At 39.2% G+C, this 16,429-nt stretch overlaps 1 protein-coding gene across 4 annotated transcripts in view; it reads left to right on the forward strand.

Annotated features, from left to right (window-relative positions):
* The window catches only part of rptor (regulatory associated protein of MTOR, complex 1), a 332,162-nt gene that overhangs the window by 296,298 nt on the left and 19,435 nt on the right, over positions 1 to 16,429 (forward strand). For 2 of the 4 annotated variants that reach the window (XM_084426710.1, XM_084426711.1), the window contains exon 30: positions 9,955 to 10,002. The exons of the other annotated variants lie outside the window; for them this stretch is intronic. In XM_084426710.1, coding sequence (XP_084282836.1) covers positions 9,955 to 10,002 — 48 coding nt within the window. The remainder of the gene's footprint in view (positions 1 to 9,954; positions 10,003 to 16,429) is intronic. 4 annotated transcript variants of the gene reach the window in all.

Raw genomic sequence — 16,429 nt, forward strand, 5'->3', positions numbered from 1 at the left:
TCCTAATTACTGACGTGCGTCTGCTGAGGGAAAAGTCCGCTGTGTGACGGGTGCAAAATAGGAATGAAACAGGCGTTGGTGTACAAAGTCAATTGTGCTGGGTGCAAGATAGGGCCCATTATGTGATTGGACAACCAAAAGACATATTTACACAAAACTGGATTAAAATCGCACAAATTAAGCTTTTACATATTCTGAAATGTAAATTATTCTCAAAAAAAAAATTTGTTTGCCTCTTGTTAAATTTAATTAATTAAAATAAGCAAAAGTAACACAATTGTTTAATATTTTGTCACAACTTAATTTAATTGTGTTCAATCAACCTAATATATTTAAAACTGAAGTTTACTTACTTAATTTGTGTGAAAACTACATGAATCATTTTTGTTGACAACTAACTGGGCAGTGGATCTGTAGTTCCCAGCATGCTTTGCAAGGGACTGCATTAGGAGGGTAAATTTAGGGGTTAAAGTGTTATTTTATGTGTTTTTCTGTAAATGGAAAGATGTTGTTAGTTAATGTTCTTGCATAACTGTTTAATATTCAGTTATGTTAGAAACTTAGAGGACTTTCTGTAATGTTTTTGAATTTTGTGGTTAACATTATGCAGAAGAGTGGCGACTGTGTTTAGTTTAGGGCTGTGGGCACTCATACACTATACATGCATTAAACCTCAATCGCAGACCTGCATAAGTAATATTCAATATTACTCTGTAAAAGATGGTTTTAATTAAATTGAACACTAGTAGCTTCTATCATTGGAAATAACTGTAGAGTCAAATTAGCTAAAATTATAATGTTGGCGATTTTAGGCAGGGCAAAAATTAAATGTAGTCCACCTGACAAAACTTTTTCTAGCAGGAATGACTAAATTAATTTAAGTTCATTCAACAAGATTACAACAAATCATTTCGAACAAATTCGATTTTGTTGGAAAAATGTAATTCATTTTCGTGGAAAAGTTTTCCTTAATTTAATCAAGTTCATTCAACAGCTTATTTTTTTGAGTGTTGGCGGAATGCAAGATTATCAGTGAAAGATTTTGGTCTCTTCCTCACATAAAGATATCATATACGCCTGATCTCAGAAATGTCATTTAAACTGGTTTTCGAGGACCACTGAGCCGGGTCAAAACTCCATCAGTACAGAAAATACAGGTAAATCCTAAAGTGTCCTTATGACTGACTGCTAGCCAAATTTAAAATTCATTAATGCATTTCTGCATGAAAGCTTGTCTTATATTAATCCATGCTAGATGGCACTTTTACCTCAGTTATAAAATGAAAAGGTTTGCTTCTAAGTATGAAGAAGAAAAAAATCAGCAGCTTAAATAGAAATTATAAATGTTAGTGTCCTCCATGACCACTTGCTGTAGCCCTTATTCTTAGTGTTGTTCCTCATTCCTGTTTTCCCTGCATATAGTAACAGTTTATTAGACACTCTTTTGCTTTCCTTTATTGTCTTTATTAATAAACAACTATCACTGTAATCCCACAGAAAAATCTGTTTACACTTTTCCTCTGTAATGTCTGTAAATACATTTGCTAGCATCTTCTGTCATTGGAAAGGAGGAATATTGCATCTGTCAGCAATACGTTAGTTCACCCAAAAATCTCTTACTAACCCTAATACCAAACCCCTATAAACCACTAGTACTATCTTCTGTGGGCCATAAAATATTTTTCTTTTAAATGTTTATGCAGCTCTTTCCAATACATTGAAAGCATAGTGACTTCACACAAATAAAGCACTATAAATATTTAGCCTCATATAAGATATACCTAAGTCTTTTGAGGCTTTCAAATTTCTGCTTTCCTAATCAAACACAATGCAACAAGCAGCACACTAAAAATGTATCTCTTCCATGAGTTTTAACTGGTCCGTGATCGTACATTGTCACATTTCCATTTCTGCCAGGAAGCCGCACACTCTCGAAACCGCATATTAAACGTGGCTTTGGACTGTGAACATTTATAATTAGATTTGAAATAGCAAATCTCTCAAATTCTTCAAGGAAAATCATGAAAAGCATTACAGAATGAAAAAAATAAAAGATTTGTGTTTTGAAGGTGCACAAAAAGAGAGAAACTATTCTGATTGGCTGAGTTTTTCAAATCAAATCACCTATTCAGATTTGACCCAATTTCTAAAAGAGTATTTTTAGAAATATATTTTTCTAAAACAATATTTATCTAGTAAGAGTCGTGCGCTGCCGCATTCGTGCATGCTGTTGAAGAGTGCACGCTACAAGCTCAGTATAACAGCTGCCAGGGCAGGAAAGTTTGTTTTTCTGAGGTGAGAGACTTTGAAAAGAACGTTAGAATAATGACGCTGGCGTATAACCTGACAACATCTCATCTGACCGCGGATACTGAATCTGGGCAACGCGTTTTTCTCAGGCAGTTTTTACTTAACCCTCTGGGGTCTGAGGTGTTTTTGGGGTCCTTGAGATGTTCTGACATGCCCTGACATTTGTGCTTTTTTCAGTTGCTTATAAACATATTAATGGCAAAGGTGTAATTACACTCTATTTAGCACAAACAGGGCTACCATAATATGTGAGCAACATATATGTTCATGTTTGTATTTTTGAGAGAATAATGTTTATGCATGGTTATTGAAAAAACTAAAAACTAAAGTTTCTGAAATAAGGCCACAAAACACATACTAAATATGTGTCAATAAGACTTTTGACTAATGGATGTTGTCGCCTAGAGTTTTTTCTTCAAAATGATCTGAAAATCATCCTGCCTAATCGTTCACATAAAAACAATACATTGATTTAAACTTTGTAAGTCCGTTTTTTTGTCAGAAGAGGTTTATGCGTGGGAGTGGTAATGGCCTATCAATATTAATGAGATTTAGACCAGGGGTGTGACATAAGCCGCTTTCCGACCAAGTAGTTCTAGGAACTTAGTTCTAGGAACTGTCCACTTCTAAACAGTTCTAAGAACTACTCTCCCCCAAACTCGGTTTTGCTGTTTGCGTTCGCACTGGCCAAGTGGCCATAGGAACTGGTAGGAGGGGTAAGGGAGTGACGCAAGCACGGTGACTTTTATTTTGACGGTGCGACCCACCTTTATTTTGGCGGCGCTGAGAACGCCAGAGCAAACAATGCTCGCATTCTCTGTGTTTATTAGTTAGCGATCTGTCTAACAGTACTGTTTAATATCTTATTAGATAGAACTGTTATAGAAAGTAGACAGTATATGAAAAAAGGTTATTAGCCTATGCCGTGTGGTTGATGTCCAGTGTTGCTAGCTGGGCAGATAAACATAATTATGTTTGGCTTGGTCCCCTCAAAGTTGCGTTGGATTTTCTCTTCAGCATAAAGGTTTAGAGACCCATCTATCACTGTTTTCCATGTTTGTATAGTTAGTTTCTGGAGTAAATATATAGGCTATAATCTGTGTGTTTACATTCTAGCTGTTTTAAAAATGGCGGGTGCTGGTGTTCCGCGTGCGTTCGGTCAATCAGCGTACACTAACGTCACGGGTAGTTCCTATAGTGCTGGTTTAGACCCTACTCTGAAGTAGGACCCAAATTAGTTCCTACAAATGGAGTTCCTAGAACTAAAATCGTTCCTAGTTCCTGCGGTGCGAACACGCCGACATCCGGGTACTTTAGCCAATAGTTCTAGGAACTGTGAAAAGGTTCCTCCGGTCGGAAAGCGGCTATAGACACTCCCCCAATGGCTAATGGGCCATCAAGTGAGGCAGCCTGAACAAAGAACAAAGAATGAGAGGATATTCAAAGGTTTTGTTTTTCAATCTGTTTTATTGTAATTCCTCTATGTGGAGGAACTAAATGTTCTAAATTTGCTTTAAGCAAATCAAATGTGAGCAAAATAAAAAAATAATCAGTCGGCTATAAACAAAGCAATTGTGAGCGATAAATAAACAAAAGTAAAGGCAGGTATCTCACAGTAAATGCTTATGCCCCGTTGATGCGGGCTCTAAGCAAATCAAATGTGAGCAAAATAAATAATCAAAATTGTTGATTGCAGTCAAAATTGTATTCAAAGAATCCTGAAAAAAACGTATCATTGGTTATAAAAATATATTAAGCTGCACAACGGTTTCCAACATTGATTTAAAAAAAAAATAATCATATCAGAATGATATATATATTCTACCAAATTGGTTCACAGTTAGAAGCATCTCAAGTTATTTTTATTTTCCCACAAATTGTGCTTGCAAAATATCCAAGGAAAACATGTCTAGTAATTGTGCAGTTAATTCTCATACTGTATTTTCAGTTTTAGAATATGTATCCTCTCCCCAAATTTGTCACTAATAAAACACAATAAAAAGTATTTAAAGAAAAGGCTTATATTTACCTTTTAATAGTTTGTTTACATATACCTTGTAAATATATTTTTTATTAAAAAGGTTACAATTACAACAATTCAAATGTAATCTTTCTTTGTAAAAACTAAAGTATACATTTTAACATACATATTTCAAAGTTAAGGATTCATTACTTTGAATATAGCCTATATAGGCTACATTGGAAAAAACACTAATAACATATTATTTGATGACTTTATTTTTGACAAAACATACTTTATTTAACATACAGTGAGGAAAATAAGTATTTGAACACCCTGCTATTTTGCAAGTTCTCCCACTTGGAAATCATGGAGGGGTCTGAAATTGTCATCGTAGGTGCATGTCCACTGTGAGAGACATAATCTAAAAAAAAAAAAATCCAGAAATCACAATATATGATTTTTTAACTATTTATTTGTATGATACAGCTGCAAATAAGTATTTGAACACCTGTCTATCAGCTAGAATTCTGACCCTCAAAGACCTGTTAGTCTGCCTTTAAAATGTCCACCTCCACTCCATTTATTATCCTAAATTAGATGCACCTGTTTGAGGTCGTTAGCTGCATAAAGACACCTGTCCACCCCATACAATCAGTAAGAATCCAACTACTAACATGGCCAAGACCAAAGAGCTGTCCAAAGACACTAGAGACAAAATTGTACACCTCCACAAGGCTGGAAAGGGCTACGGGGAAATTGCCAAGCAGCTTGGTGAAAAAAGGTCCACTGTTGGAGCAATCATTAGAAAATGGAAGAAGCTAAACATGACTGTCAATCTCCCTCGGACTGGGGCTCCATGCAAGATCTCACCTCGTGGGGTCTCAATGATCCTAAGAAAGGTGAGAAATCAGCCCAGAACTACACGGGAGGAGCTGGTCAATGACCTGAAAAGAGCTGGGACCACCATTTCCAAGGTTACTGTTGGTAATACACTAAGACGTTGTGGTTTGAAATCATGCATGGCACGGAAGGTTCCCCTGCTTAAACCAGCACATGTCAAGGCCCGTCTTAAGTTTGCCAATGACCATTTGGATGATCCAGAGGAGTCATGGGAGAAAGTCATGTGGTCAGATGAGACCAAAATAGAACTTTTTGGTCATAATTCCACTAAACGTGTTTGGAGGAAGAAGAATGATGAGTACCATCCCAAGAACACCATCCCTACTGTGAAGCATGGGGGTGGTAGCATCATGCTTTGGGGGTGTTTTTCTGCACATGGGACAGGGCGACTGCACTGTATTAAGGAGAGGATGAACGGGGCCATGTATTGCGAGATTTTGGGGAACAACCTCCTTCCCTCAGTTAGAGCATTGAAGATGGGTCGAGGCTGGGTCTTCCAACATGACAATGACCCGAAGCACACAGCCAGGATAACCAAGGAGTGGCTCTGTAAGAAGCATATCAAGGTTCTGGCGTGGCCTAGCCAGTCTCCAGACCTAAACCCAATAGAGAATCTTTGGAGGGAGCTCAAACTCCGTGTTTCTCAGCGACAGCACAGAAACCTGACTGATCTAGAGAAGATCTGTGTGGAGGAGTGGGCCAAAATCCCTCCTGCAGTGTGTGCAAACCTGGTGAAAAACTACAGGAAACGTTTGACCTCTGTAATTGCAAACAAAGGCCACTGTACCAAATATTAACATTGATTTTCTCAGGTGTTCAAATACTTATTTGCAGCTGTATCATACAAATAAATAGTTAAAAAAACATACATTGTGATTTCTGGATTTTTTTTTTTAGATGATGTCTCTCACAGTGGACATGCACCTACGATGACAATTTCAGACCCCTCCATGATTTCTAAGTGGGAGAACTTGCAAAATAGCAGGGTGTTCAAATACTTATTTTCCTCACTGTATGAGCAAAAATTGGCAAACAAAAGCTTATTTGAGGTGGCAGATATTTGACAGTAAAAATTTATAATCTATCCAAAACTAGTCAACGAAATGTTGTCTTTCATATGTCTGTAACATAGGTCTTTCGTTTTTATTATAAGGAATATAAAAGCGGATCATTCATTCACACACAGAAACGCGATTCAAATTTAAACCGTCTTTTTGCGAGTTGTGGTAAACAGCACGCATCTCTGCCGTTCATTCATTCACACACAGAAACGCGATTCACTTGAGAATGAAAAAAACGTACTACAGTATTCCTCAGCTCAGGATCCGTTGCTCCTCGAAATACCCGCACTTCTGAGGTACATTTTCCATTATTATTATTACGATAGTATTATTCCTTAGTTTACATGGATTGCCTCAGATAATTTGCATTTGAATAGCGCGCGCTCTCCGTGGGCGGGGTCAAATTAAAAATAATGAGCTGAGATGAGAACGACTGACATCTCTCTCTTTTCATACAGATTACATAAACTGAGAATATTTGTTTTTTTATAAAAATTACTTCATTTAAAAGAAGAGAATTCAAGCTTCATGCCTGTGTGTCTGTATGCCTGTTTGACTGAGTATTCGCCCACCAGTTGAGAAACACTGCTCTAAGAGTCCCTGGCCCCAAAAACTTTGAGAACTGCTTAAGTAGACTATATTATATACTAGATTATAGTGCACAAGTTGTATGGACTACTTTTATAAAACGTAAATGCCATTGTATACTACATGGTAACTATGACATTTCTTCTTTTGTTGTTAAAGAAGTTTAGGTTTAGAGAAACATGAGGGGTGAGTAAATGATCATTTTTATTTTTGGGTAAACTGAACCTTTATTTACGATACCGTTTTAACAAAAATCTACCCGTGTTCAACATACCTATTGCTGTTGGCCAGTAGTTCTCTTTCATAGGTTTACTCATCGATGTGTTGCCATGATGCAATGGAAACACCCTTCGGGCAATGCTGATTGTCTGAACCCGTATAGAATCAAGCCAATTTATTGTCTCTGGCGCCGGCGCCGCTCTTGACATAGTGAACTCACCATCTGCTCCTCAGATTTTCCTCTTCAGAAGTAGTTTATCTGGCCCATGTTAGTTAAGCTATTTTGTTGGATATTCTCAATTTTGTGCACCAGCAACCGCATTTAGTGGAACGTGCTTTGTTCTCCTCTTGGTGAAGCACAATGAATCTTCGTCATTGCCAGCCGCTGTGCTCTCACTTCATTGCAAGAGACAACCTGCATGGTAAGTGTGTGAAATGCACACGAGGCTATTTATGCCGCTTCTGACTGCAAGTTTCGCTTGCTTGCTTTGATAAGGATTCATCCGCTCTCCGTAACTCTGTGGCAAATAAATCGGCTGAGGCCCTTCATAAATCCAAGGCCTGGGGATCAGATGTCGAGCTCAAGGCTATGAAGAGCGAGCAGGATGATTCACCTGTGGAATTTCTCCACAATTATTTATGCCCCAGTCCAGAGGCACACAGACGATTTGGAGGATTTTGGGTCCGCAGCCGACGATTCTCTCTCAATGCAGGCCCGCTTGGCCCATGCTCTAGTTTCCAGTCTCGATGCGTGCTTTGCCTGTTTCAGGCTGAGCCATCATGTCACGATGAGCACATGGCAGATTTCTGGTTCTCATGGCAGCAACCTGCCTGCTGAGAGTATCATGCATGTGCCTTTGTGCTCTCTGGAGGTGGAAAGACCCTCTCTTTTTGTTACAAGGGGTCAAGATGGGTGTGGTCTGCCGCCATAAGGTTATCACAACAGACACCTGACTGGTTGGAGTGCGGTCTTCGAAAGCAGAGTGGCTTGCACGGTGTGGTTTTCAGAGCTGAGCTCCCTGGTGGAAGGGTGGTTCTGTTGTCTCAGCTCCAGGGCAGGATTTGGCAACCTCAACCCGAGATTTGGAAGCTATGGGTGTGGCTGATGAGAGGCGATTGCTAGTGGCTTCTGGTCTTCCCGCAGATGTTCGGGAGACCATTGATAACGCTTGTGTGCCTCCTACTAGATGGCTGTATTTTTCCAAGTGGAAGGTCTTTCATGTCTTGGTGTACGGCATGTGCAGTAGATCTGGCCTTGCACAGAGTTTGCCCTGGGTCTTGTGAAGGTGTTTCTGTGACACAGGCCTCGTTATGTACCCAAAGTTTTCCCCACGTCATTCCGCTCTCAAGTAGTCGTGCTTCATTCTTTCTGTCCTCCTCCCTTTGCCTCCACGGAGAAGGAGAGGCTTCATTCACCCTGTTCGGGCTTGAAAGGTGTATGTGGACCACTCTGGCCAGTGGTGCAAGTTGTCTCAGTTGTGTGTGTGCTTTGGGGCCAGCCACAGAGGGGCTCATTGGGTGAGAGACGTGATTTCTTTGGCTTATGAGGTGCGGAAGCTCCCTTTACCTCTGGGTATTAGGGCTCACTCTACTAGGAGTCTCATGTCTTTCCCAGGCTCTTTTAAGAGGAGTCCCTTTGGGCCAGATCTGGCAGCGCTTAGCTTGTGTGGTATATTCTCACAAGCGTCATTGCTACACAGTGCTGAGTGAACCTATGAAAGAACATCTTGGGTTACTTGAGTTACCATGTTCTCTGAATAGGGAACAAGATGCTGTGTTCGCTGCCAAGCTCCTCTCGCTGCTGAGGGGGGCTTCTTCGGTAGAAAATCTGAGCAGCAGATGGCACGTTCACTATTTCACTATATCAGACAATAAATTGGAGTGATTCTATATGAGTTCATACAATCAGCACTGCCCGAAGGTCAAATCTAGAGCATAACCAAAAAAAAAAATCTAAAAATAAAATAACTCAGTAAATACGATACGACAATTTCACGATAAAAACCTTAATGTCCTCCAGACTGAATGTCCGGACATCTCAGTCACGTACATCAGAACGCAAATAAATGCTTGAGCCGCTGGCTTTCCTAAAGAGCTCCTTCACATCTGTGCTTCTTTAAGATGGATGAGCAAAGTTTTGACTCTGGAAGCATCTCCCTTGCTGTTCAGTCTCCCAGTGAGAGAACCTGATTTACTTGGCAGATGTCATGCTGGGAAACCACAGCCTTTTCTCCATCCCTTTCCTGCAGTGTGTATGTGTGTGAGTGTAGATAAAGTATATGGGTGAATTATACGGGTGAATTAAGTTCAGGTGGAATATGGTTGGACATCCTCCCCTCTCTCTCTCTCTCTCTCTCTCTTCTCTCTCTCTCTCTCTCTCTCTCTCTCTCTCTCTCTCTCTCTCTCTCTCTCTCTCTCTCTCTCTCTCTCTCTCTCTCTCTCTCTCTCTCTCTCTCTCTCTCTCTCTGTGTGCGTGTGTGTGCGTTCAACAATAGAAAAGTGAATGCGAGAGCCTGTTTCCATGTAAAAGTGTGTGTGTGATAAGGCTCAGTACCCTTATACCCTTGCATACCACCTCTAAATTCACTCTTTGGTGATGTAATGCCACACAGACTGTTGGTAGTCCAAGTGTGCATCGAGAACGCATGATGGTCACAAAGGAGGCATTCTCAAGCACTAAAGCCTAAATTGAAAGACAGGACAACCCTACAGTTGTGTGGATTTTACTGACATTTGTGCACAAAGGCAATTGTAAGACCACAAGTGCGCATGAAGTGCACCATTTGGGTTAGGGCCACAGATCACATCCTGGTGTGTGTTTGATAACACTGTGCTGTCCTCTGGCTGACATACTGACCGGGCCTCCTGATCTCCTTCCTTTGTTCTTCCTCTCTCTTCCTCTTCTCCTCACAGGTTTGGCCCGACGGGTCTCAATCTATCTTGACAGAAGTAAGCAGGGAGGTGAGTGCTTCTCTCTCTTCTTTTCCTTCACCTCTGTTTGGTGTTTGCATATGTGAGATTCAGCCACTAATGTTTTTCCAGTTATAGCCTAACATTTTTCTCTACATCCATTCGATTGGCTCTTTTTGGTCTTTCTTCAATTCTGATTGGTGGAAGTCAGATCTGTCCAGTATGTAATTGGATTTTTTTTTTTTTTTTTTTTTTTTTTTTTTAAGCTCTTAGCTAAAATTAACAAACACACAAGGGATGTGGAATCTGTAGGAATTTACAATTGATGGGCATTTTTGTTGAAACGTGGATTTCGTGTGGGCTTTCTCATTATGATGTTTTATTAACAAGGTTCGGGAGGAGCAGGTGCAGATAATTAACCCAATTAGCACAAGTGGAGATCAATCAGTAATCAACTCAGGACAAGATAAATAACAGCAGAACCCACCTCTGTTCTTTGACAGTTTATCAGCATCCCACCTCCACCCCATCTCCTCACTTTTAGTTCCATCTCCTCACTTCTAGTTCCATCTACTCTTACCAACGGGGGGAGTACTCTGGGTTCGGGCAGAAATTCCGAGCTCGGAGCCCTCCACCCGGACAGCACGCCAAATACGCATTACCTTTACCGTAATAATTATATGTAGATGTTAATTCGTGAAGCTCTTGTTTATTATAACACACATATGAAGAAAGGCAATAAAATATTATGTAACCTTTTAATTTTAATTAAGTGGTTTTAATCAGCATAAGTGTGTCTGGGCGACTAAATAATGTATTAATTTTCTTCTTACATACATTTATTATTTATAATATGTATATTTTTAATACATTTGCATGAGAGCAAAATGTATAAATGTTTGCATAATATATATATATGAGTATAAAGTGTAGACTATGAATGTGCATTATAAAATATATGAATATAAGAGTAAAATGTAAGTATGTGCGCTATAAAATATGAGATCATAAGAGCAAAATGTATGAATGTGTGCATTAAAATATGTGACTATGAGAGCAAAAATATATGTATGTAAGGTGTGCCTTGTATTATTAATCGTACCTAAATCAGACCGATGTGTGTGCATGTGTGTATTGTGCCACTGTATGAAAAGATTATATCCATATTCCACCTTGCACCTAATTAATTAATATGAACTTTCAAACAGTTTTTCAAACAGCTTAACTGATATATATATAGAGAGTTTACAATATCAAGCAGCATAATGGACTTTTTTTGTACAGCTTAAATAAATGAAAGCGGAAGAGACCGGAAGCCTCGACACAATCAAGTTACAATGGCCACGCCCGCCCTTACTTTAAGAATAATGTGAATAGACGTGTGGGCGCCCAGCTTGTAATTAGCAGGTTTGGCTATTCCAGTAAATACAAATCTACTTACGCTACTGCATGCAGTCAAGTCATCTTCATTTATATAGTGCTTTTAACAATGTAGATTGTACCAAAGCGGCTTTACATTGATAATAGGAAATTAAAGTAACAGAGATTGTTTTGGCTTTATAGCAGCTCTAGAATAAAGTTATTGTCCAGCTAAAGTTAGTTTTGATTGATTCAGTTCCGTTGCAACGATCATTAGTTATTAACTTAGGGGCCGCTAACACGACACTCAAACTTCAAAAACGCGAACCTGCGAGAACGCCGACGGCGTGCACATGCACACCACGAGTTCAGTCCATAGGTATGCGCGTTTGAATATATGTGCGCAGGCGTGTAGTCCTTCCCTACAAATCAACCCTCAACAAACCACCTGTCTGGCCTTAAAATATATAATACAGAATTTGTATCGCTTCCGTGTAGCCACGTGAACCGGAATTATCCCGACAACGCTTTATCTGTTGAGAGGTAAAGGAAGGGAGGGGAGGCCTTCACAGGGGAGAGACTAGTTGACACTTCAGGACTGCGTTGTCGTCACGTCCAGGCGCAGGTCCTTCATCAGCTCTGGATACAGCCTGGATCCGGCGGACTGCGGTAAACCTCGGGATAAACAGAGAGACTAATATTAGCGTAGGCGCCATTCTTCTTATGATGTAACGAGTACATCAGGATTAATGGGAAGTGTTCCCGGTTCCGGCTGACCTAATCTATGCAGCCTAACATTGAATTATAGAAGTCTATAATGTGTTATGTGTATGCTAGGTCAAAGAGATGTGTTTTTAGTCTAGTTTTGAACTGACAGAGTGTGTCTGCTTCCCGGACAATGTTAGGAAGACTGTTCCAACGTTTTGGTGCTAAATAGGAAAAGGATCTATATGAAGAAATATAGAGGTGACTATCATCAGCATAACAGTGAAAACTAATTCCATGCTTCCTAATGATACCTCAAGGGCAACATGTACAGAGTGAAAAGCAACGGCCCTTGTACTGAGCCTTGTGGTACGCCATACTGAACTTGTGATCGAAAAGACATCTCTTCATTTACTGCTACAAACTGATAACGGTCAGATAAGTATGATTTAAACCATGCTAATGCAATTCCACTAATGCCAACATAATTTTCAAGTCTATTTAAAAGAATGTTGTGGTCAATAGTTTCAAATGCAGCACTAAGATCGAGTAACACTAACAGAGAGATACAACCACAATCTGATGATAAGAGCAAATCATTTGTAACTCTAATGAGAGCAGTCGCAGTACTATGGTACGGTCTGAAAATCCTCGCAGATACAATTTCTTTCTAAAAAGGAACATAGTTGTGAGGATACTGCCTTTTCTAGTATCTTTGACAGAAAAGGTAGATTCGAGATCGGCCTGACTAATTCTGTACGATCAAGTTGCGTTTTTTTAACGAGTGGTTTAATCATAGCCAGCTTAAAAGTTTTTGGTACGTATCCTAATGACAAAGATGAATTAATGATATTAAGAAGAGGATCTATGACCTCTGGAAGCATCTATTTCAGTAGCTAAGTCGGTATAGGGTCTAACATACATGATGTCGATTTAGATGATTTAACGAGTTTAGCGAATTCTTCCTCTTCTATAGCAATAAATGAATCGAATTCTTCCTCTTCTATAGCAATAAATGAATTGAATTTTTCCTTTGGGAGACTACAATGCACTCCCTGATGCGATACTGTAGTAGATGGTTGCATAGTAATAATTTTCTCCCTGATGTTATCAATCTTATAAGTGAAGAAGTTCATAAAGCCATTACTGCTGTGCTGCTTGGAAACTTCTGGACTTGAAGCTTTATTATTTGTTAGTTTAGCCACTGTTTCATATAAATACCTAGGGTTTTGTTTATTTTCCTCTAATAGGGTTGAAAAATGAGCAAATCTAGCAGCTTTTAAGGCCTCTCTGTATGCAATCGAGGTCTCTTTCCATGAAATGCGAAATACCTCTAGTTTTGTTTTTTCCAGTTGCGCTCCATTTTTCTGGCTGCTCTCTTAAGGGCCTGAGTGTGCTCGTTGGACTATTTTCTCTAATCTTCTTTAAGCGCAACGAAGCAACTGTGTCTAAAGTGCTGGAAAAGAGAGAGTTAAAAGTTTCTGTCGCAATAACAAGTTCTTCTAAGCTATCTGGGATGCTGAGATGATGAAACTGATCAGGAAGTTTATTAATAAAGCAATCTTTAGTGGCAGAAGTGATAGGTCGAACATATTTGTTATATGGAGTCGGCTTTGCAGCCTTGGCTAAATGAAGTTTACACGAGACTAGATAATGATCTAAGATGTCATCGCTCTGCTGCAGAATTTCAATGGCATCAACATTGATTCCGTGTGATAATATTAGATCTAGAGTATGATTACGACAATGAGTAGGTCCTGACACGTGTTGTCCAACTCCAATAGAGTTACGAATGTCTTTAAATGCCAATCCCAATGCATCTTTTTCGTTATCTACATGTATATTAAAATCACCAGCAATTAGGACTTTATCTGCAGCCAGTACTAACTCTGATAGAAAGTCAGCAAATTCTTTGATAAAGTCTGTATGGTGCTCAAACGTGATTTATCATTTACACAATATATTGCTATACTGAGCACCAGAGGTGTGGACTCGAGTCATGTGACTTGGACTCGAGTCAGACTCGAGTCATGAATTTGATGACTTCAGACTCGACTCGACAAAATGTACAAAGACTTGCAACTCGACTTGGACTTTAACATCAATGACTCGTGACTTCACTTGGACTTGCGCCTTTTGACTCGAGAAGACTTGCTACTTCCCATGAAAACTGGGGAAAAAATGTTCACACGGCCGCGACGCTCTCAGTTTATCTGCATCTGTGAAAAAATGTGCACCACCTGTATGCATGCAGAGAGCGCGCGCGCTGCCTGCACGACATCCAATCACTGTAGTCCCACGTTGTTTTGATTCGACAGCATCTAAGCAGGCACATTGCAAGACAACCAATGAAGCGCAACACGCAACAACGCATGCTACGAATTTGAACGAATGCTAAGCACCTTATCGGATGTACCGTAACTTTACATAGCTGCCAACTCTCATGCATTCACTGAGACTCACGCAATTGACACTTTTCACACGCTCTCATGCCACACATCCATTTTCTCATGCACAGAAAAATCGCAAAGCAAAGAGGACACGGAGACCGACAGACTAGACAGAGCAGGTTAGTTATGATATAAAAAAATCCCAGCTCTCAGATTCTGTCACTTTTATTACGAAATTCAGACAATAAATACCGTTTTGGCGCTTGTAAATGTGACGCGACAGATCCCTAGCGGCACGTCGACCGGTCATCTCTAGCTGATAGTAAATAACGTTAAACACGAATGAACACTGTTGAAAGATACAGTACAACTTACCGAAATGTATATTCCTCATACATAATATCGACCCATCAATCAAAGGGGTCAATAAAACAGCTGGAGAACAATTATGTCACATAACATTTACCTCAGGAAAGCCATTTAATGACCATAATGTTAGTTGGCTAGAAAAAAAGAGCTATAGAGAGTATTTTGCTAAATACTATATTGCATGTTTATTATATTTTTACTTATATCATTAAATAAAGTTGTTATTATAATAAAAAAACGCATTATATTTAATTTGTTATTTTTAACCTTAAATAATACCGCCAGCTGATATAGGGCTCTCTGTATGTTTACAGCATTAGGTGAGTTGTTTTTTTCTAGAGAAAAATTAATGCCTATCTTGTGTAGCCTACCTAATATTTATCCAAATGAGTCAATATTAAATCAAATCACAATAATTGAATTGAACTGAAATCATAAAAAAGCGTAGCTTACCAGAAATTGAACCATGTAAACATTGTAACATGTTGTCACTAAACCTAATAAAATTCAGTTTAGTTACAAAAATGTTTTGACAATCACAATACACTTATTGTGATGCAAAAATTACGTCACAATTATTAATAATTGCATCACAATTGCCCCCCCCCCCCCCCCCCCCCACACTGTATTTGATTAATGTCATTGTATAAAAAGACGTTTAAATAAATAAAAATCTTACAGACATACATGATTTGTATACATTTTATTTCTGTGGTAAGAGGACTTGAAATGACTCGAAACTAAAATGGTAGTACTTTGGACTCGACTTGAGACTTGTTGGCTTTGACTTGTGACTCGACTCGGGACTTGCCTCATCTTTGACTCGACTTGACTTGGGAATCGAGGGCAAAGACTTGAGACTTACTTGTGACTTGCATAACAATGACTTTGTCCCACCTCTGCTGAGCACCAACACTTCAAAAGAATTATATTTGAAACTAAACTTCTTAGTAATTCTAAAAATATTACTATAAATTACAGCAACACCTCCCCCTTTGCCTTTCAGACGAGGTTCATGTTTATAACAGTAATCTTGCGGGGTGGACTCATTTAAAGTAATGTAATCGTTTGGTTTTAGCCAGGTTTCTGTCAAACACAGCACATCTAGATTATAGTCTGTAATCATATCATTAACAATAAGTGCTTTTGAAGTGTAAGAATTGAGAAATTACAAAATGCCGGACAGTCTGTTTCAAGAGCGACCAGACCCTGAGAGGACAAAAGGACCTCTCTGGAAATTACCATTTGAACTCCCCCTCGTGCACCATCGAGACGAAAGTCTCACCTCCGAGTCATCCTAATCTACATCTCCTTCCCTCTCCCCTCACCCCCTCTCTCTCATGCTCAGATGATCACCTGAATTCACCCAAGAAAATGTATAGTTTAATGTGAATGATTATCACAGACAGGGCTTGACATGAACTTTTTTGCTCACTAGCCAATGTGGCTAGGGGGTTTCCAAAGTTACTAGGCACACAGCATTTTTACTAGCCACATTTTTGTTGTTGTGAAATTACCTGATAAAAGTTGACTATGGCGTGCTAAAATGTACTTGAACTAGATTTACAACCCTTTTAAATGTAAAACCATTGTACACACCCAAATCAAGACAACATAAATATATAACAATACAGGTCATTATCATTAGCTCTGAT

Source organism: Rutilus rutilus (genome assembly GCF_951802725.1).
Source record: "Rutilus rutilus genome assembly, chromosome: 12".
In the NCBI taxonomy this organism is placed as follows: domain Eukaryota; kingdom Metazoa; phylum Chordata; class Actinopteri; order Cypriniformes; family Leuciscidae; genus Rutilus; species Rutilus rutilus.